Consider the following 22,950-nt stretch of genomic DNA (forward strand, 5'->3'; position numbering starts at 1 on the left):
ATATCGTTGAGGTTGAAGCAAGGTGATTAATCATACTTGGTTTACAAAGCCATGAAATTTTAAGCGAGTGCCATCAAACTTTTTTGGAAGGCTGATTTTTAGTACTTTTGTTGTTATTATTGTTAGATCATTGCTTTAAGTGGATGCATCTCCTATGTTTGAAGTAGATATAATTGTTTGAGAATTTAAACCTCTATTGCAATTTGATGTGGTGGTTGAGGCACTCCAACTACTTGACCATTATGTATTCTTTGATCATTTTGCTTTAACAAAGTCTCTGTCTTAATTCTCAATACTTCAAGAATATTAATAATAGAATCTAATTTGATTTCTTTAGAGCCTGTTATATTGACTTTTCTACCTTTTGCTATAAAAAAATAAAGAAACACACAACTTTAAAAGAAAAAAACTTGATCTATGATATAAAGAAAAGAAATCAAAAGAATATTAAGTAAAGAACAATATTAATCTACGGGAGGGTAATTTGCAACCTCTAAAATGCTATAGTACTTCCAAGAAGAGGTGTAGTCCACTCTTTGTCAAGAAAGATCAAGCTCCTAATATTATTTTATGGCAGTCTCGACAAATTTTTATAGACCATATACAAGACAAGGATTCAAGACCAAGAAATGGAGTTAGCTAGACATTAGAACAACAACTAGATACAAGACAAGAAGATCCTAGCTAAACTACAAGAAGTGAGTTGTCGAGAGTGAAGATCTCTCAATCTTGACTCCTATATATACTAGGTCTAAGGAAGCTTCTTGAAAAGTTTCTATGAGGCTTGAAAACAAAGCAAGCCTAAGATCCTTCTTTGGCAACTTCCTAAATCATCTAAAGCCTCCTGTGACCTTCTAGAACTTTTTTAGAATCTACTAGAACCTTCTGGAACCTCCTTGAACCTTCTAGGACCTTTTAGAATCTTCTAAAACCTTTTAGAAACTTCTTTAGTTGTATGTCCGTGATAATACCTCATTAGTTGATACTATCCAATATTATAAAATAGTAGATATTTTTAAGTATTTTACTAATATAAGACTCAACTTATTTTATATATTGGATATTGTTGCTAGGTTTATGGCCAAACAATAGCAGCAATATGTAGAAATAGTGAAACACATTCTAAACTATATAAAGAAGATAGTCAATTTTGATAATTATCAACAATCTTTAGACCTTATATTTGAAAAATTCATGGATGTAAATTATCTTGATTGTCTTGAGATCAAATATTCTACTACCGACTACATATTGAAACTAGCTTCTAGGCTAATTTTATATTCTAGCAAGTGACAATTAACAATTTTTTGCAATATTATAGAAGCTAAGTATAAGACGCTCTTAGAAACAACTAAAAAGGTTGTGTATCTATGGAAGCTACTCATTGTAATATACATTTTATTTCCATCCAAAATACCAAAACATTTATCTAATAAATCAATTCAATTTGATCTTAACCAAAGCTCATATTCCAAGTGTATACAATTTTCATCTCAATTTTCATCTCAATTGTGATAATATGGGTTCCATTTGACTTGCTAAAAATCCAATATTTTACACTAGAACTAAAACTAAGCATATCAAGGTAAAACATCATTTTGTGCAAGAAATAATTCTTTAGGGAGAAATTTCATTTAAATATGTCATCACTGAACTGCAACATAAAGAAAGTTATTTTCACATCCTTAGAGCAGATATATTCACAAAGAAAGCTCCCCAACAATGCTTTGAAAATCATTAGCACTTTATTGGAGTACATTCTCTGGCGGAATTGCAAAAGGGTGCTACTGCACAATATACTCCTCTAAGGATCCGGCCGTCACATCCAACTTGCGAATTGCCATCTCTAACCGTTGCATGTGTACTACCGACATGTGGCCTAACGCAAGGCTCCCAAGGCTTCACCGATCTAACCCTTAACGGCTACCGCATGATAAAGCTTGAGGGTCTGTAGAGACTAAGAAACATTCACCATGCCCATTAAGTGTTTGAGCAGCCAAGAGCAAATCACACGTCCGAGCTTCACAATCACTGCAGTTGGTTTAATTTCAGAACTGAGTAACTTTGAAGTTTCAACCGAAAATGGCATTACATTGCACCAACGATACGGCACAAATTGTAGCACAATCCAGCTGGGAAAAGCAGTGGTATCGTGAATTGGCCTTAGTAATCTCTAATTAACAGAGCTACAACGCCGCGGAGATGCCAGGATGTACGGCGAATGAAGAGGTTGGCAGCTCTAGTTGAAGGTGTCAGTCGTTGGGCCTTGAGATGGAACACATCAAGGCGGTGCTCAGGAGCTTCAGGCGGTTGGCTGTACCAACTGCGCTAGAATCTGAACCCTACTTTTCATAAGAAATATTTAACTAATTGTTCATTTGAAGTCACTTCAACGAGAAAATTTATTTACAAGTGCTTCTCGTATTTTGCCTCACTGAGCGCATGACAGTAAACCACGTAGAAGCTAACGCGCCTGGTTCTCCTTCAAGACAGTGATCTACACCCGCCATTGTCACACTCGGGACCTGTTCAACAATCGTCATATCCAATTGTTTAGGACTAATGTGTTTGTAACCACGCACTTTGTAGAAAATTCAAGTCCATCTCTACAAGCACTTGGAATAGCTTCAAAACTTGAACAAGACATGTTTTGCTACCAAATCAGCGCTAAACTCCGACGAATCACAACACCCCCTATGTTATAGCAAACCAGAGAAGATACTTCAAGAAAGCTCCACGGTTCGCAACGGTATTTGACCCAAATACAACAACCATTGTATTCAGGAAAACTGACTGTATTGGAGGCTGAATCTATCGATACGTAACTCGACTTCGAAGACGACACAAACTGAAGCTCTCACCCAGAAGGACAGGTGAAGCAATCTGAAGCTCACCCTTGTGCAATGATCAACCTACCTAGAGGAATTGTGAGAAAGGATGATGGAATGCGCTGCAGCAAAGGGGGATTGATACTGACACAAGGGGCTCGCAGCCCCGTCTGCATGGCCTCTCCACGGCATCATTCAGCCTCGCATCATTGTAAGTTCCCCTCGCCATCCCCATCGCCACGCGGATCCCTCCGTCGCTCTTCATTGTGTGCTTCGTCTCTCTCTCCAAGCCCTAAACTTGTTTAGTGCGTGTATGATTCAATGCCTTGTCTTCTCCACACAAACTTACGCCCACACCATATTCGTTCTTTCTTTGAAATTTATTAGTAGCAATAGAATAGTATAAATCCATTTCTCTATTATTAAATTGTATTTCTTTTAAAATGAATAAAAATGGCATAAAATAAAATGTTTTAGTAAGTACAATGATATTTTGTAAGTCTTTTCTAAAAACACTTATAGATGTGTACTTGTATATACAAAACCATAAGTTGGTCTTCTAAAAGCTTTGATGGAATAACATCTAATCTTAAAATAATTTTGGAGAAATTTTAAATTATTAATAAACTTCACGAATATAAATAAACAAATACAAATATTAGTCAAATATGCACAAAATATTTATATATATATATATATATATATACAATATAAATATGCACAAAATATTTATATATATATATATATACAATATAAATATATTTTTAGTGAGAATCTACTGTGTGTGTATATATATATATATATATAGAGAGAGAGAGAGAGAGAGAGAATACTTTCACAATGTGGCAACAATAAGTAGTTTTTTTTCTTCTTCATACTGTATAAATTACTTGAAAGCGATTTGTTATAAGAAATCAATCATAAAATCTACTTCTAAATTCTTTTGATAATAATTCATTTTTTTAAAGAATGTTATAATTTACTTAAAAGAAATCAACATGGAATAATAATATATAGAAATCTCAAGAACTAGATTATGGTACAAGTGCACAAGAATTTAATTTTAAAATAAATTATACAGAAAATGATACACTGTTGATTTGACTTTGTGATTGTGTATTTGTCTAAAAATAAATTAAATAAAATTAAAGAATATTTCTTACAAAATAACATTTATAGCTTAAAGAAGAAGTTGTATTGTTAAATTAAAAAATTAAATTAAATTAAATTAAATATTTATACAACATTAGTGTCAAAATTTCATGAAATATCACCCAAAAAACATTAAAAGTATTAGAAAATATCAAGTAAGTTAAAATAATAAAAATAACATTCTAATGGTTATTTTGATGGTGATTTTATATTTAAGAAATGATCACTTAACTTTTAAAAAATGTAGAATGTATACTTAAGAATTGCACATTTTTGTGTTATTCAAACATGTTACAATTTTTTTACTATGAGACATTTTGGTCTCAATAAATAATGTAGTTGATGTCTAAAAACTATTGGTGGTTTTTAATGCTAAATTTTGAGTAGGGATTTATTTTGTATCATAATACATGTTTAAGAATCAAGATTCTAAGTCATAAATTATATTTATTGCCCAACCTACTTTTTATTTTAAAATTTGTGATTACTACCACCTTAGTTTTTATTACATAGTTATGATATAATAAAATTAGTAGTTAGAATCTAGATATTTAAATGTCATTGTACTTCTAAGATGTGATTTTATATTGATGCTATTATCGTATTAACATGTGCTTATTATGATATTAATATAATGTTATTTTTTATTCTTATTTTGATTTATATTCAAATTTATGAGTTATTTACTAAATTTGTTAAGAATTAGTTTTGTACATTGAAGACAAAGAAGGTAAAAGAGAAGGACTTAGATTAGAGATAATTAGAGTAAGTAGAAACAACTAAAAAATGTTAGTTATTGAGGGTTCTCATAAACATTAACTCCAAAAACTTTATAGTCACAAAAGGGCATAAAAAGAAGACAACTTAAAGTTGTAAAATTTAAATAACATGGTTTGAAAGTTTGAGAATGAAAGTGATAAATTTTCAGATCTTCTAAGTCCTTGAAGTGTTTTACAAGTAATGAGGTGACAAGTAAAAAATTGTGCTTGGTGTATTAATTCTATTTAATACTTTGATTCATAAAATTAAAAATAAAAATAAATTATCGTTGATAAAGAAATCAAGATTAATTTTTAAATTAAATTAAGGATAATAAAGCATTAAAATCACAACGATATAACACTCTTGTAATTAAAGGGCAATAACTTTACATGGTCAAATTCCATCACCTATAAAGAATATGATTATGAGATATTTTGAATACAATACAAGACTGGATATCTTTTTAGTCACTAAATATTAAGGTTGCCAGATTCATAGCTCAAGCTTTTTACTTAGAAGAGTAGTTGGTGGGTTGATTGCAAACAAGTCTGTTGGACAACAAAAAAAAATTGATCACGAAAAAATAAAATAAAATAAAAATAACCTTTGATGAACATATAAAATTTTATTTTTGTATTTTTAGATAAATGAAATTTTTTGAAAATTTATTAAAATAATCTATAGAATTAATTAATTAATTAATTATAAAAAACCAAAATATATATATATTTATATTTTATATATATATATATATATATATATATATCAACATGTATATAGAGAAAGAGGGAGCGATATGTATTTGAATTGTAGGTAGTAACTTTGGAAGAAAAAATCATATATAAATCATATATAAAATAAAACCATATAAATAACTAACTTAAACATTGATAGAAAGGCTTACCTTACAAAAAAAAAGCCCATATATATTTTTATCCACACCACATTCCTTTTTAACAATAGATCTCTTAATTCATGATAGTGAAGATTCAAATTTGGTAATTATAGATTTCTTCACTAAATGGCTTTTATTTAACTTTAAAATACTTTTTTACTATAGTCACTTTATAATTTTTTTTAAATGTTTTTAAACTCTTAAAGCAACAAATTATAGATTATTATTATTTTTTTTTTGTTTTGTTTTTACTAAAATTTAAGCCCTCAACATAATAATACAATTAATTTCTTGTTCTTGAAAAATTTGCTTAAAACCATAACATACTTTCACTAAAATGATAATATATTAATAATAATCACAGCTACCAACTTTGTAAAATTATGTTTTTAAATTAAAAAAAAATAAAAACTAAATGCAAATATTTATCCAAGTCATGGTTTAGAATCTCAATTCAAAACTCTAGAATAATAAAGAAAATATTAATTCTTCAAAAAAATATTAAAAATAAATAAATACATAAATAAAATTGTCCAAGAAGTTAGATTACACAAGATTGAATTTAGATACAATTACTTATCAAATGATTTTTTTAAGTTATTGCATTGGATTCTCATCTGTTATGTAAGTCTAAATAATTTAATATTTTTTATTTTAAATTAGTTATTACATATCACGTTTTCAAAGATAATTTGTTTTATCACAAAATTTAATTATATTTAATAAAATAATTAATAATTAATAATTTAATTTTATCTTTATTTCTAGATTTGATTACAAAATCTTAGAGTATTTGTATATTGTAAAAGACATGATGTCACAAAAATATATGCAATAGGCATCATTTAATTCTATCAATGTCTTAGAATAATTAAATAATTAATCAATAAAATATTCAAATAAAAAAAAATTATTAAATAATTATGTGTTATATAGTTGAAATATCATCATCAAAGTTGCATAAAAAAAATTATAAAGACATGCATAATAAAAAAAAAAAATTGATAAAAAAAAATATTGGTCCTTTTTTTAAAAAACAAATACAACTATTTTTTTTAAATCATAATTTTATAATAAAAAATATCTTTAAGATTTAAAAATTATTGATTTTTTTGCTAATTATTTAACCAATTATAATAATTCTTGCAACCTTCACATCTGATAAATGTCTTCGAGCTAAAGCAAGGTATTGAGTAAAACCTCTCTTTAAGAAGCTTTGATATAAAAAATACTCAGGAGAATATTAAAAAAATTGTTATACTACTACAAATTGGTTGTATTTAAGTTGGCAATTGACATGTTTTTATTTAAGAATATTGTGAAGGTCTAAACTTAAACTGAGTTATTAGAATGAGGTTATTCAAACCAATTAGTAGTGACCTTATTCATTTTTTGAATAAACCAATGTATCAATTATATAGAAATATAGATATCTATTTTAAAATTATCACAAATTTCTTCATACAATTTTTTATTTCATAGAATTATTAAAAAAATATATTAAAATCTTCATATAATTTCTCTTCAAAACATTTATGTCACAAATACACAATGCAATATAGATTCAAGCATCTATAAGTATTTAATCCATTTAAAATAAATTTAGTATTTTAATCAATCTTTGTAAATGTTTATCAAAAAAAAAAAAAAAAAAAAAAAAAAGTTCATTTAGTGAAAATTTAATACACTTCTTTATTCTTTTTGAATGTTCAGTGGATCTAATTATTATTATTATCATTATTATTATATAAATACAAATAAATCAAACTAAAAGAACTTCATTCCTAACAACAAATGTTTTGGATTGATATTAGTTGTTAAAAAAATTAAATTACATGATATTAATTTCTTAAGATATATATATATATATATATATATATATGTGTGTGTGTGTGTGTGTGTGTAATTTGACTTTGGTAATCCATTTTACAGTAATTTAACCAATTTACCAAAAACAGTCAAAACACTGTTTTCATGTACACATCTACATTCTTACAATTATTTAATCCGTTTCCAAATGTAGGAAATTATAACTACTTTTTATTTATTTATTTATTGCTAAAGCAATAATCATGACAATAATATTTATATCTTCTCTCAAGTACTGGTTTCTTTTATTAGTCTTTATAATCAAATAAATATAACCTGTTCATTACCACAAATATCTTAGAAATTAGCAAATCAAATTATCAAAATAATTCCAAAACCAATAATGTTAAAAATATGATATAATACAATACCCACATGATGGATTTAACATGACATGGGTGCTTCTAAATTTTTACAATTACTCACCTTCAAAATAAATAAGAATGAAAGCAGGACACATTCAACCCCCAAATGATCATCCAAGCATCTAGTACAACAACAAAGGCGTCGATTGAAGCTGAATTTCCTGCTAAAACCGAGAGTGTTAACTTAGTCTACCAAGCCCCAAAAGTGTGAGGTCCTTGCCCAACAATAAATCCCAACTAGACGGCCGCCACTTGAGGTGATGGATGGCGTACCCACCGGAGGAACATTCATCTACGGATTCTGTCCAACGTGGCAACCTTGACAACTTTGGCTCTTATTCGCAGTCAAATTGGTATCCTTTCAGCATAAGTAAGTGTGTTGTACTGGGGCAAAGGATGTGTGTGTGTACAGCCATGAGGTAAAGTGAGAGCTAAGGTTTTTAACGGAGGTTGTGGGCTTATTTACACCGAAGGAGAGTTTGTACCCAATCTGACTGATCATGAGTTCAAACCCAACCTGCAGACGGCATCTTTCAAAGGGTGCGTGGGTGGGTGGGAAGGGAGATCTACGCACATAATTATCTCTCCCTCTCTCAATTATCGGATGAAACCCTATTTTATACACGGATGCCCATGTCTTGTCTGAATAAAACTTGGGGTTTCAGGTTAACGTTCAACAGTGCCTTCGAAACATCCTCATTCATCTTTTTATTGAAGTATTTTTTGTAGTAAAAAAACTAAGTGTTAGAAATAGACAGTGCAAATTATTTAATATTATGCTTGTATGAAGCAGGAGTAGGCATGCGGACACTGGAATGTTAAGTGAACACAAAATGAGGTATTCTTGATGTTTGCAGATTGATGTAATAGTTGTAGAAATAGAATAGAATATATTTGAAGGTTAGTATGTAGTACTGTGGTAAAGCACCAATTAATATTCAAAATTCTTCAAGTTAAAAAATATCTTTTACACAATTATTTTCTTATTTGTTAACCAGGTTATTATCTATTGTATTGGATATCAATAATAAAATCATGTTTTTACCTCCTTTTGTTATTTGGCTCATTGAATTCAAAGTTTTGATGTCGTGATCACATGATGTGGAATTTCAGAGGAGAGTACAATTTAATTGATGGTTGTGTGGTCTGAAATTGTTTGTCCTTTAATTTTCAATCAAAGAATATAAATATATATATATATATATATATGTCTCTCTCTGTGTGTGTGTGTGTAGAATTAAGGATGAATATTCTGGGTCGTTTCTTTTGTGTGATATTCTCATTTACAAATCTACTTGCATGAACATGTTCTTAAATTGCACCAATTCTTCACTTTATAATTTGAAAACCGCATTTAACATATCTTGTTTCAAATTTTAATATTTGTGGAATTGAATAAATTTCCTGCCAGGGAGGAAAGGGGGGTTGAGCTCATACTATGGTAATTTTTTTATTCATCCAAAAATGAACAACAGGCAATTTTAACAATTTTTATTTTATGTTTACTTACAAAATTTGCAACTTAGGGTTCAAGGTCGCCCAGATGGATTAACCAACAATGACATTACAGTAAGTGCCAATTTTGCCAAAACAAAATTTGAGTCTCACTAAATGTTCAACAAATTTCATATACTTGATACTTCATGTAGACAAGTGCAGAGCAAGAAATTTCAAGTGGCATATTTCGTTGTGCATTGGATATAGTTCTTTGCCAAATGTTGATATCACACAACAGTACCCTTTGGTGATCATAAGAACCCTATTCATGTTTATCTGACATAAATTTATTTATTTGATTATATATTGATCCAAATTTAATTGAATTTATTTTTTATCCTTTGTTGGTTACTCTGATTAATTTACTCCATGGTTTTGAAATATAAAAATCATCAATCAGCAAACTAGTACATTATTTCAAAAACTATTTTCAAACATCAAAATCAATTTTTATGGCTTATTTTCATATTTTTATATTCTTATCCAATTACTAATTAAGTACATCAACTATATTTCATCATAGTTTTTGTTCATTCTTAAATATATAGTTTTGTTGTATCTACCGAGTATTATTCCCTTGTTAGCATACTTTTCTTGCTGACATTGTGATTTTCTTTCAAGGTATACTTTAAGTTTTGTTGTGTCGTAGTGTATAAAATGAATGAGACTAAATGTCTCCATAATACAAGTGGCACTGTTCTAAATTCTCAAATATTACATCCCATTCAATCAAAAGCTCAGCTCATTCATGCTTTGCTGCAAGCTTCAATATTCCACTTGCACAAAACAGTAAAACTTCAACATGAGATATGCACAAAATGGTCATAGACCCTGCAATGAGCATAGAGAAACCTCAGCAGCAGCCAAAAGCTGTTGGTGATGATGGGAGTTTGTTGGCATATCTTGATCAGCAAGGACTTGGCCCATATCAGAGCATATCTGTATTGTTGAGGATATGTAGATTTTCCTGAGTTGCCTTCCCCCACACTATTTCATGTACATGCACATAAACTTTTTGGACTTTCCCTCGACTTATTTATTACTATTCTTTGTTTTGCATTTCCAAACAAATAAAATGATACACTGGGTTTAGAGAAAAAGCAGGAGTTAAGTAAAGGCAAGTCATCGTCAAGCCCTTCTGTGTCAACTGCTCCCACAGTGGTCTCTACATTACATTTCTAAGCTAGAATTGATTTAGTTGTACTGAAAGTTGTTATATTGAATAGTGAGGGCAACAAATCTACACCACCTGGATGTGCTTTGTCTGTACACCAAATTGTCCCCCCCCCTCCCCCCACAGACCCCAACTGTGGCCCCAACTTGCTCACCACAGTGTTATGGTTATTTTTCTGTCAGCACAATAAATAACTTAAGAATGGGAATAAATAATAATATACATAATAATAATAATAATAATAATAACTATATTGTTATTGTGCTCTGGTGACTCAAAGGGAGAATCTGATTGGTGGATGTACTTTTGCCAAAACAAATGTTGTTGATGTATTTAAATAGTCAAAGGTTGCCAAAATTGCCATGTGGCAATTGGAAATTAGATACTAAGATTTTATCATTCGAATGAGCCATGAGCTCTTCGAAATTGTGGGCTGATGAAACTGTAGTGGTTTGTAGCATGTAGAAAACTCATCTACATTGAGAATTGGTTGTTACTTGAGAACTTGTTTTACCTTTCAGTATATGAATATACATATACTTTTTTTTAACACCTTTATTTGGTGTAATTTTAAGTACAAATTTGAAGCATATACATTTTTGTGTGCATTATCAAAGTTTTACATAAACAAATATATATATATATATATATATATGTGTGTGTGTGTGTGTGTGTGTGTGTGTTCAAACACACATAAACACAGAAGAAGAGAGTAACCATTTATAATTCAACACCAATTGAGTAATAATTACAATATTCATTTCAAAATTTAGTTCACAGTTATCCTGTATCAAGCAGAATCATGCCACATGGACGTTCCATTTTACAACAGGGTTTTATGAAGTATATTTTTTATTTTTCCTTTTCAAAGGTTTTCATGAAGTTCCTGGCGAAATAACGTGTTCGGATTGCCTAATTTTCTATGGTTTCAGAGTGCACCTTCGTATCTGAAGATGTCGCTGGCCGTTACATGTAACGACATGAAATCTACTCTTGGGTATAGTTGCTTGAAACTTAAAGATTCAAATGACAATGACAAATGCTTCACGTCTAGAAATAGAGAGTACTTCTGGAGGGGCCCAAGGATCCCAATATTCATCCACGTTCATCCATGGCATGCAGCTTCCTCAAAACTTATTCACTCTGAAATGTTCATGTCAGGATGATATGACATACAAACCAAACTATATCTGAGAAACCCCTTCCATTTAGTTCCTGGGATGTTTTTGAGACAATCCTCTGCCGTTGTCGCCGTCGTTGATGTCGTCGTCCTTGCGAGAATCGGAGCACTGGGGTTGGATCCCCAGCCAGGAGCAGTTCCACGGACCTACCGTAGGAGACTCTTCCGCAGCTGTTTCTGGCGGCAGACGCGGGAGGTCTGCTTTCACCTACCTGTTTGCAGACAGTTGGATTGAGATTTTTGATTTACTGAAACCTGATTTGATTGGCAGAGGGTAGTGAGATTTGTCTTAACTCTCCGCACGCCTCTGTTTCGCACTAACGTTATCGGAGTCGTGGCTTCGCAAACTTGACAATGGCTTCTGTAGCCTGCGTAGTGCTGTACATTTACTAAAGATCATCTGAGGTTGTATTTAGTTTTAGCAATGCTGGTTCACTATGCAATCATGATTTCGTTGTGTTAAGAAAGCTTTGGCTCGTTAGTTTTGGAACCAAAGATATACAGTGATCTTCCGTCACACGTTGGAGAGCCTTCGTGCTGGCCACTCTCTTCCATTTGTAGTGTTGTTTCAGAGCAAGCTAGATCCTCTGGCTCTCTGTCCTGGTATGTTCGTCCCAGTTGCTATGTGCAGATTGCACGAATATAACGCTATGAATGGGGCATGTTCAATTCAAGGATATCAAGTGAGGTGTACGACGTTGCAACTAGAGTTTGTGGAAGCGCTGTGGAAGACAAGGCCAAAGTCCGTTGAAAACCTTGCAATGAGTCCAAGAAGCTCGAGAAGGTTGTTGGAAGGGTCAGTTTGGAGTAAAGGCACCCTGCGGCAGCAGATACGACATCCGAAGGAGAGATACTGGCATACAACACCAGATTCTGCGTCGAACTGCTTGAGTACACTTTACGAAGTTGCTGCAGTGGCTTTGGATTGTTCATCGAGACAGGATTCTGAAGCCTTCAACGAACCAGTTCGCAAGAAAAGGAAAATTTATGGCCTTCAGGGAGGAGGAATGAAAGGAGAAGAGCAAGTCACAAGGGATCTTTATCACACGTTCCAGAACGAAGAATCAACAGAACTTCCTAATTCTGACGTCGTGCCTCGGAGGAGTACCAGTAATTCCTCGGATAGGATGAATATGCACCGGAGCGGTTTCACTTCTGAAGAAGATGACGAAGGTAACGCTCCAAACGACTCTGCTTTAGCTACTGTTATAACTGCGGCTGAGCTGTTGACGCAGCTCACATGCGGTCGAAATATGGACACAAATCGTCAGTCTACAGAAGCTACATCCTGTCTCACGTATTCACCGTACACTGGGAAATCTTCGGATCAACCAATTCGATGGGGAGTCAAGAAGAAGGTATCGTATGAGACCAGAAGAAGCATGGACTCTTGCGATCTTGGCTTGTGCACCGGCTTGACAAACAATGTGCCCGATGAGGAGAAGGCTACTTCTGTTCCTCCAGGTCATGCCGGACCCGACCAGAAATTCGAGAAAAAATTCTACTGCCGGAATCAAAACTCAAATAGTTCTGCAAAAAAATGGATGCAGTCCTCTCCAAATTCTCTAGTCTCTTCACGGCATAACAGACGGTTGGAGCCATCAGGAGATCAGAATATATCGAATTCAGCGCTCAATTTGCTTTCGGGGGCTACTCAAGTCGCAAGAGATCAGCAGCAGAACAAAACATCTTTGACTAGCCGGACAGTCTCAGGAAATATTCTTAAGTTACCTAAAGAAATGCAGGGCCGGTGGTCCAGTGAGAGGTTCGTGAAATGTCTAAGTGTGCCTTACGTCAATCATTTTGTGCGTTTCTTAGGTTTTCTTGTCGTTTGCCTCGAGACGTGTTGTACGACTTCATCAATAGTAGCGTGTTTGAGATGATTCTCTATACCTTCCGTCTATAGAAGAGAACATAGTATTGCGATGTGGACATTATCACAGGAGGTTCACCTACGTATCTTCTCCGAATGTTGAGATCGTGACTCTTATTAACGTTCGGAAAGAATTATCTTTCTCTTAAAATAATCCCTCCATTGAAAATATTACTCAAAGGTTTCTGTGAAATTACGTTCCATAACAATATTTGCTGCACCGTTGAGCCCAATCTTCACCAGGACAACCTGACTTTGAGTTTCGACTTAGATTTTCTTTAACCATGCAAATTCGCAGGTACAAGTCGGCTCAGCTTAAGCTCATTGATATTATGCATGCTCGAAAAGCTGTACCGGGGAAACCTATTCTGAGGCCTGTACTACGGGAGGAAGCCAGAAAACATATTGGCGACACTGGACTGCTTGACCACCTGCTGAAACACATGACAGATACGATAGTGAGTACAGGTGAACGATTCCGTCGCAGGCACAACTCAGAGGGAGCAATGGAATATTGGCTGGAGCATGCAAGCCTGATGGAATTGAGAAAAGAAGCTGGTGTTGAAGATCCGTCATGGATTCCTCCACCAGAGTGGAAGCCTGGTGATAAGCTCCTTAACAGGAATTGGAGAATAAATCATGGCATGACTTCATCCGAAGCTGCTGAGATGAGAAGCCTGAAAGAGACGGTTGAGAGGCTGAATAGGTACTCGAGCCTTGAACGTATTTTCCCCCAAGTGTTGCCAGAATTAATAGAAAAGCTTACTAATCATGTCTTCTGTTAGACGCACCGACTGTTTCAGGGATCATGACGCATTACTTTTAGATCTTGTGAGATGGCTCAATTTCCACTCTGCAATCTTGATTTCCTTTGGTGAAGCTTTTCTCCTGGACTGGGCTATTACATTTTTGCAACCCTGAACATCTGTTGAGCCTGCTCTAAATTTTTCCAAAATCTACATCTGCATATCGTTCCAAATGAATATTTGAACTTCGAATATACTGATGACGTGTTATTACCAGTGAAATGAAGATTTTATGTGGGAGCATCAAAGTGTCCAACCAACATGGTACGTTGATCTGTCCAAGTCTGTTTCACGAAAAAAGGTTGGAAAGTGTACCTTTCGGAACAGAAACTGAAGATGATTCGATAAAGGTGATCTTGTTAATCCCAGTAGCACTAATTGAATGTTACTCTTGCTTCATACCCTGGTTTTTTTGTTCTACTCTGTGAGCAATAGTTTCGCATCAGATTTCGTTTATCTTGACCAATAACATTGTGCAGTAAAATCTCTTTCGACAAGCTTGAATCTGTTAGCTATTTCAAATAAGATAGCTTCAATTTATTAAATATTGTAGAAAAATGTATCGTCCTTGTAGATAACACTAGTTCCCAGATTCCATGTTCATGCTGAGATGAAATGACATCGTCATCATCTAATTTCTTGGCAGGGCATTAGAAAGGACATGACTCATTTTAAAACCGAATTGACTAATATACAACAGCAATTTCACGAGGAACACAAATCATGGTAAGATATGTCGAACTTCGTATATAGTTTGTAGAAGAGGCACCAACTGCAAGATGTTAGTGATGAGTACAAAAAGTTGCACTGAATCCATGAATCGGTGTGCTATCTTCATCAGGAAGCCTCGAGATTTTGTTTACTCTTCCTTGATTTTGATTACTCTTCCATGAATTTTGGTCGTAAATCCTTGATTTTGAGCAATCGCTTGATAGAGCTGCAACGTGTTTCGTTTAAAATATGCTTACCTCACTCACTGTATTGTATCCTGATACACCATGTAAATTTTTTTGTTATCGAAATATAGCAGCGCCAATCCAACCATTTCCTCGCACAGATTTCAAAAACTTGAAAATGAATCGCTACAGATGTTCAAGGTGGGTCAATGTACAATTCCTCGCCTTGACCTTCTCAGTATACGTACAAAGTGAAAATTATCGGAGCAACAGTTTCTGGTAATACCCAAAGTTTCAGAAAATTTAGAACTAAAAATTTACCTTAGTATTCGTGACATGGTAATGACTACACCACCATGTCAGCAGAGTCGAAAAGCACAAGAAGATATTCCATGTGACAACCAACTTGATCTTGAAGGGCAGCTACAAGATGTTCGCAGGACCGTTGCGGTGATGCAGGTATTTGTTGTTTTACTGCCAGTTTTGGTCGCCTATTCTATTTCCAACCAGTAAAGGAGGTCTCTGCCAGTAAGAAAAATAGTGGACAAGATCCTTCAATAATATTTTCAGTGTTATAACTAACCTGACATCAAGAACCAATGCAACCGAGGATTATCTGAAGCGTTCAGTGTTTCCGTTAAACACATTCTCGTGTGGCTGGTGGATTAACTGCAGGCAGATGTCAGCTGCATCATGAACATCCTCGGTATCGTGCAACCCATAAGATATCCTTTCGAACCAAGTGCACCTGAAAACGCCTTGTCCTTAGTACTCTCAAGGAGTGAAGATACCTCTGTCAAACATGTAAAAGCTCGACCTCAATCTCCAGGAACTTCGGGGCCAGTGCTTTACGACTTTGACGTAATCCCAAAGCTCGATGCTCCAATAAGACAGTGCACAACTTTGGACGGTGCGCTCAGCAGCAGTAGTGGCTGTAACACAGCGAACAATGTTGAACCTCACACAGAGGGGCTTTCGCAGGCTGTCACCTGCTACAAACTTGTGGAACAATCTGGTAAACCAGGGGTTCATGTTCAATTTAATCAAGAGGAGAATTCCACGGGAAGCATCGTGACTACACAAGATTCCTTATCTTTGATGGGGGATAACAAGGAGAAAAGAGTTAATGTTTTCAACGCACAGAATTTCCAACCGATGCTTCAAAGCAAATCGACCGGATTCAGAATCTGTCGCCCACCAGGTAGTCTCATTTGGCCTAGCATGTTGAGTTACACTAGATTTCCTAGCACCTTTCCTACAATGACCATGCAAGAGGATGCAGAGGTGCGCGTTGAAGATGAAGCTGGTCATAGTTCAATATCGGGAGAACTACTCTCTCCACACATGGTCTCTGTGAAGAATCTGATCTATTCTCCTAAGTCTATTACGGAGTCTCAAATAGCTGCGACTATGGCGGGAATGCTTGGGCACACGGCGGTTCACGAAGTTGCCAAGCTGGAAATGCAAGGACCTCTAGACACTGTCAAAGCCATCAATCCGGCTCCTTACTCGATATGTCAAGGTTCACAGCAATCAAGCTGCAAAGTTTTAACCAGCGGCCATTCGGGAAGCACTGGAGTAGACTTGAGCGCATCTCCAGAATCTTGGAGTCGTTTACATATCGATCAATCCCAGGAAACAAAATTGCAAAAAGCAACCTCAGTCAGTCCCACTTGTCGCTTGACTCTCAATTCCCTGCAGCAGAAGCCCGAAATTAAGGTCACCGAACCCCCACATCTTTCATTGCCTATTCTGCCTCTCATGACCATGGGAACCGTGCCGGCTGCAAGGATCAGCATAAGTACAGCCAGAAATCCAGAACAATGCTCACCAGCCGTGCAATTTGACCCAGCACTCTCCCTCTCCTTGTCGCTGACAATGTCACCAAAAATATACGATGTCAATTCAGATATAATCAAACCGAGGTCCATCTGACTGGTGAAACTGCTAATTTTGTGCGTGAGAACAATCCGTCTTGTTATTCAGGTTTGGATAAGCATCATCGACTCGAAGCCGGCATCACAACGTCTTTGCTGTAACATCTTTGGGTAATACCTCATCTCAAAGTGTGGAGGAAGAGGGAAAGCCAGATTAAACTCCTGTTTAGAGCAACTTCAGCCAGAAGGGCACCCGATGTCTACAATTGTCATTAGGCTGCTCATCTGCTGTCCTCTAATTGATCTGAATGGTAATACCCCGTTATTTTCAATCTCCTCTGCCCGAACAATTTTCTTATGAAGGTCGTGCCACTTGGCCAACTTGACTTGAACCTTGTGACATTCATCGAACGGACTGCATCCTACAGTGAGGTAATTTGTTGCAACTTGTAAACACTTTCGTATTCTGACCGAGTTCCATTTCATCTTTTAGAGGTATTTTCTTTTACAATCGAGAACGTTTTCCAGCAGTTTTGATTTGGTTGTCCATACTCTACTGATAATCAGGTGTTCATCGTATCGAAGAGTAATTACCTTGTTAAGTTCATGTTTTGGTCCAATTTCCTCCCTAGTTGTAGGGAATAGCTGCGTTAAAATTTTGATATGATCACTATGGATTGTTCTAATTGAGGGCTGAACAAGAGATGTGTAAACCTCACATTTTGAAGCCTCCATGACAAGCTAATTGTAATGTGTAAGTGTTACACAAGGTGTTGGCACGACCATTGTATGATGCTGCATATTTTAGAGTAAAACTGATTATTGCTTCGTGGTTTCATTGCTCCCTGGAACTTCCGCAGTTACGTGTTTTGGCAGATATAAACCATTCAGATAACTGCCTGGGTTTGATTTTTTCAGTTACAAGAGCTACCATTCCAACTAAGAAAACAGTCTTCATCCATCTCTCTCTCTAGTTGTATTGTTTCTAACAAAGATTGTTATATATATGTATAATTATTTATTTATTGATTGTGTATTAGGAAATTTAGAATATCAAGGAATAAAAGTGGTTGTTTAGTCTATTATCAGTAGACGTTCAAATTTAAAATCATTGCTAAAGGAATTGAGTAACATTAAATCTTTGATATATTTTTATATGAGTAGATGTTGAAGTTTGACATCATTGCTACAAGAATTATACAACCTTGTATTTTTAATATACTTTGATATAAGTGATTGGTCAAGAGTGACATAATTGTCAAAGTAATTTGGAAACCTTTTAAAACATCCTTAAATCTTATGTTTTTATTTTTACAAATATATTTATTATAATAAGTTTAATTCTTAAATTAGCCATAAATTTGGAGATTTTAACCAATTTATATAAGTTGGTTTGTCTATTCAATATGATTCATATAAATGCCCCAACATTACAAATGTGTACTCATGCATGGTTGCTAGTACATCTACTTCTTTAACTAACATGCACATAGTAATCTTTTCATTCAACAAATAATGTTGTCATTTTGTTTTGTTGCTTTTGATTTGGATTAATATTCTGGAATTCTTAATAATTAGACAATTATATGACTTCATGTACATACTTCTTCATAACAAAATGATGTTCTTTAATGCACATGACATGAACAATAATTATTGTTGTATACCATGAAATGTGCTTTAGGATGCATTGGGCACCTAGCTATCAAATATAAAATAGAATTTGGATCCAGAAAGTCCTAACAACTCTAATAGAATCTTAATTTTTTTTTATTAAATCTTAACAATGTTAATCTATCTTTAATCAAATCCAAAAGAAGTCTTTAAAAAATTATAAAAGAAAAATAAAGAAATTATATATTAATCTTAAAATAATATATATAATAAAAAAATCTAAAGAAATATCAAAGAAATATTTTAAAAATACAAAAAATAAAAAACTTAAATTAATCTTAACCATATTTTAATATAATCTTAAACAAATCCTAATGAAACTTAAATTAAATCCTAATTAAATCCTAATCAAATTTTAAATCTTAACCAAATTTTTAACTAATCTTAGCCAAATTCTATGAAACTCTAAACCAATCCTAGCCAAATTCTAATGAAATTCTAAAACAATACTAGCCAAATCTTAATATAATTCTAAACCAATCCTAAAAAATTTCTAATATAATGCTAAATCAATTCTAGCCAAATGCTAATATAATCCTAAATCAATCATAAACAAATCTTAATAAAATCCTAAACCAATTGTAATCAAATTCTAATCAAATTTTAATGAAATTCTAAACCAATCTTAATCAAATCTTAACCAAATCCTAATATAATTATAAACCAATCTTAAAAAAATCTTAATAAAACTCTAATCCAATCCTAGCGAAATCTTAAAAAATTTAAAATAAAATTTAAGCAATTCCTATAATTATTTTAAAATATCAATAAATACTAATTGAACATTGATCTCAACTCAAATTTCTTCCACATTTCAATTCACAAGTAATTAAAAAGCACAAAAAATTGAGAAAAATTAAAACCACTAATCAAAAGAAAAAGCTCGTAAACCTCTTAGATGTTAGTTGCTCTCTTTTTCTAACCTAGATATTGATCGTTCAGGAGCAATTTCTTCTTGTTGAATTGTTCAATATGTCTTCAAATCATATAAATCTAACTCTCAAAAAACCTCTTACTCCTCTGCTCTCAAATTCTATTCTTTGATCAATGAAAAAAAAACTTGGAATTGCTATAGATGTATGGTTTTATGCTTGAGGGTTTGATTTTGACCATGGTTCACAACCGGTCCTCTTTGAGTATCAATTCTTAGTATTTTGGGATAATTTTTACTAAATCATATTCTTAACTCTTTTTTAAAGATGATTATATGATTTATTTTCTTATTTTAATTTATTTTGAATTATTTATGGTCTTACAAAGTAAGTAGAAGCCTCTTTCAAAAGAAAGCAACATTAATACTTATTAATTTTTACTACTTCCTTTTCTATTATATATATTTTTAAGATAATTTTTAAAAATATTTTCATTTAAATTCCTCTATAATATAATCTTTCTTTTTTTCTTTTATCTAATGGCCATGTTACAATATGATATTGCTCAACTGTTCTTATTAATACTAAGTAATGCTTAGAAGCAAAGTAGTCATAGTAGATGCACCTCTCTTTTGTTGATATTGACAACACCTTGTTCTTGTACCTCTCTGTCTTGATAGTAAATGGTGATAGGAGATTGCCAATGTTGATTGAATATAGTCTAATTTTAATGTAAGTAGATCTTCAAGCTTGACATCAATAGAAAATAACTTTGGATAATTTCAAATTTTTGATACAATTTGATATATGTGATTGCTTAAATTTGACTTAATTGCCAAAGAATTAAAAATCTTAAACCTTTGATATATTTTTATTTGAATAATTAGTTAAAATTTATATTATTATTAAAGAATTAAATAATCTTATATCTTTGATATATTTATATTTGAATAATTAGTTAAAATTTATATTATTATTAAAGAATTAAATAATCTTATATCTTTGATATATTTATATATGAATGGATATACAAACTTGCTATCATTGCCACAAGAATTTTACAAACTTATATTTTTTATATATTTTAATATTCATTATTGCAATAGTTTGACATTATTGCCAAAATATTTTAGACAATTTATAATTCTTATCATATTTTATTATAAATCTATAATCAAATTTTACATTATTACTGAAAAATTTAAAAAGACTATATCTTAAATATTCATACTTTATATAAATGGTTGCTCAAATTTAACATCAATACTAAAGAAATTAGAAAAATTTGTAACTTTAATTTTTTTTATAATATAAATAGATGCACAAGCTTGAAAGACATAGAAATAGAATTAAACAATCTTATATTCTTGACATAGTTTTTATAATGGATTATTTAAGCTTGATATAATTGCCAAAAGAATTAAACAACCTTACATCTTTGGCATTATTTGATACAAATAAGTACTTAAGATTAATTTATATTTAAAAAAATCAAGAAATATTAAAATTTTGATAAGTTTTAATTTAAATTATTGCTAATTTTTTTTAATAATATTTTTGATAAAAATAGGTAATATTTTATTTTAAAATTTTTTGTCAATAAATACTTAATAATAAATCATTGCTAAAGAAGTTATACAACTTAAATTTTTGACAAATTTTAATTTTAAAATTATTTTATAATTGAATTAGTTATAATATATTTTTTATTTAAAAAAATATATAAATATAATAATAAAATTATCTTAAAAAAATTTAAAATCATAATTATAGGATTGAAAATAAATTATAAATAAATTATAAAATTTTATTTCATAAGTATTTTACCTTTTAAGAAGTTTTTATATATTTTTATAAGTTATAATATGTGTAAAAAGATAAATGTGAAGTTGTAAGAAATGTCATTTCTTTGTTTCTTTAGTGTATTCATTCTTTTTTGTTCTTGCTTAAAGATTCTTTAATCTTCATGTACTTAAAAATATTTATTGCACTTTGTTTATATTAAAGTATAAAATTTCTTTATAAAAATATATATTCTTTTTAATTACTTAAAATACAAATTTAATTTATTGGTTGAAAATAAACTATTTTTGTTTATTAAGCATTTAATTAATAGTTTCTAAAAAGATGTAGTAATATAAAATTCAACTTTTGAAGGTTATATCAACCAATTCCTTCCAAAAAGATTACAAACATGCAATTAGAACTTAAAAACTACGAGAAATGCACATCCTTTAAAAATACAGAATAAAATCAAGAATTGGTGCTCTAAAACTGAATCACATAGCCTTCAGTGGAACATACCCTACATAACATTCCTACAAATACTACACAGAAGTGAAAACAAAAATAAAATAAAATAACAACAACAACAACAACAACAGGCTCCTAATAGTTTGGTTGTGGGTGGAATCAGTTGAATTCTAATACACTGGACACTAACAACTTATTGTCTTCATGATCTCTCACTTGAAGGAAATCAGTACATCGGCTCTATGATAGGTGTGTCGGCGCTGCAGATTTGATTTGGCATAATACACCATCATCTTCATGTCTACAAACTGAAGATGAATTGAAACTGTGTCTGACATGGCTAGAGGCTGCGTCGAAGTGTTGCAGTCGGACACTATGCAACGTCGACGGTCAAGCCCCACCATGAAGAACGCCGAGAAGCCGCCAAAGCTGCACCGACAAAAGTGTGCAGTTACAGTTGTGTTGTCCACGGGAATGATATCCTCGCACATGCGACCCCACGCATTGACTCAAATTGCGACAACTCCCCATCGCATCTGTCAGAAGCCGAAAAGGTCTAGTCATCGAAAAGAACTACGTGGATGGTTGTGACTCCCGAAGCACCCTTCTGCAGTCCGTCCTAAGTTGTTGCTTGATAGCGGTGCAGGATTAAGGTCAAGTGGTACAAGACGGGATGAACCCAGCTACTCAATGTCACGCTGCTAGGAGAGCTGCATTCGAGTTGATGAGCTCGAAACTATATGGGAATTCAGTGCGATTCGATGCAACATACCACGGTTGAATCTATGGTTGCATGGACTGTAGGATGTCATGATGCATTACCCTAAGCTAAGTTGGTCTACAGTATAGACCTGTGGTGGAATTGATAGAATTGTGCATGCGATTATAGGATCATAAGTGGTGGATCCATTATTCTAAGCGTTCCGAAACCTGTGTTTACCGAGTCCAGTCAATGAAACGAACTTAGGCTTGGATGG

General features: G+C 32.6%; 1 protein-coding gene and 3 long non-coding RNA genes across 6 annotated transcripts; 2 read left to right on the forward strand and 2 right to left on the reverse strand.

Annotated features, from left to right (window-relative positions):
• Positions 1-1,597: 1,597 nt before the first annotated feature.
• Positions 1,598-2,905, reverse strand: LOC112276107 (uncharacterized). The gene is made up of 2 exons (XR_016500404.1): positions 2,658-2,905; positions 1,598-2,525 (listed from the first exon to the last, which is right to left on the reverse strand). It is a non-coding gene; the product is annotated as an uncharacterized LOC112276107 (long non-coding RNA).
• Positions 2,906-8,401: 5,496 nt separating this feature from the next.
• Positions 8,402-8,928, forward strand: LOC141044855 (uncharacterized). Its single transcript, XR_012216589.2, has 2 exons — positions 8,402-8,536; positions 8,665-8,928. It is a non-coding gene; the product is annotated as an uncharacterized LOC141044855 (long non-coding RNA).
• A 2,802-nt stretch (positions 8,929-11,730) lies between these two features.
• On the forward strand, positions 11,731-18,259 carry LOC112275601 (uncharacterized). 3 transcript variants are annotated; one of them, XM_024506097.3, is made up of 8 exons: positions 11,731-11,918; positions 12,398-13,487; positions 13,894-14,301; positions 14,619-14,751; positions 15,048-15,127; positions 15,429-15,498; positions 15,664-15,756; positions 15,973-18,259. In XM_024506097.3, exons 2-8 carry the CDS (start codon positions 12,484-12,486, stop codon positions 17,230-17,232), a joined length of 3,048 nt encoding a protein of 1,015 aa, XP_024361865.1. In that variant the 5' UTR covers positions 11,731-11,918; positions 12,398-12,483; the 3' UTR covers positions 17,233-18,259. The 3 variants fall into 3 exon arrangements, with proteins under 3 accessions (XP_024361865.1, XP_024361862.1, XP_024361863.1); XM_024506094.2 differs by lacking the exon at positions 11,731-11,918 and having other exon boundaries at positions 11,927-13,487; XM_024506095.2 differs by lacking the exon at positions 11,731-11,918 and having other exon boundaries at positions 11,927-13,487; positions 15,432-15,498.
• On the reverse strand, positions 13,395-15,039 carry LOC149986524 (uncharacterized). Its single transcript, XR_016500296.1, has 2 exons — positions 14,717-15,039; positions 13,395-14,557 (listed from the first exon to the last, which is right to left on the reverse strand). It is a non-coding gene; the product is annotated as an uncharacterized LOC149986524 (long non-coding RNA).
• Positions 18,260-22,950: the final 4,691 nt, after the last annotated feature.

This window comes from Physcomitrium patens, chromosome 23, assembly GCF_059467195.1.
Source record: "Physcomitrium patens ecotype Gransden chromosome 23, ASM5946719v1, whole genome shotgun sequence".
NCBI lineage: Eukaryota > Viridiplantae > Streptophyta > Bryopsida > Funariales > Funariaceae > Physcomitrium > Physcomitrium patens.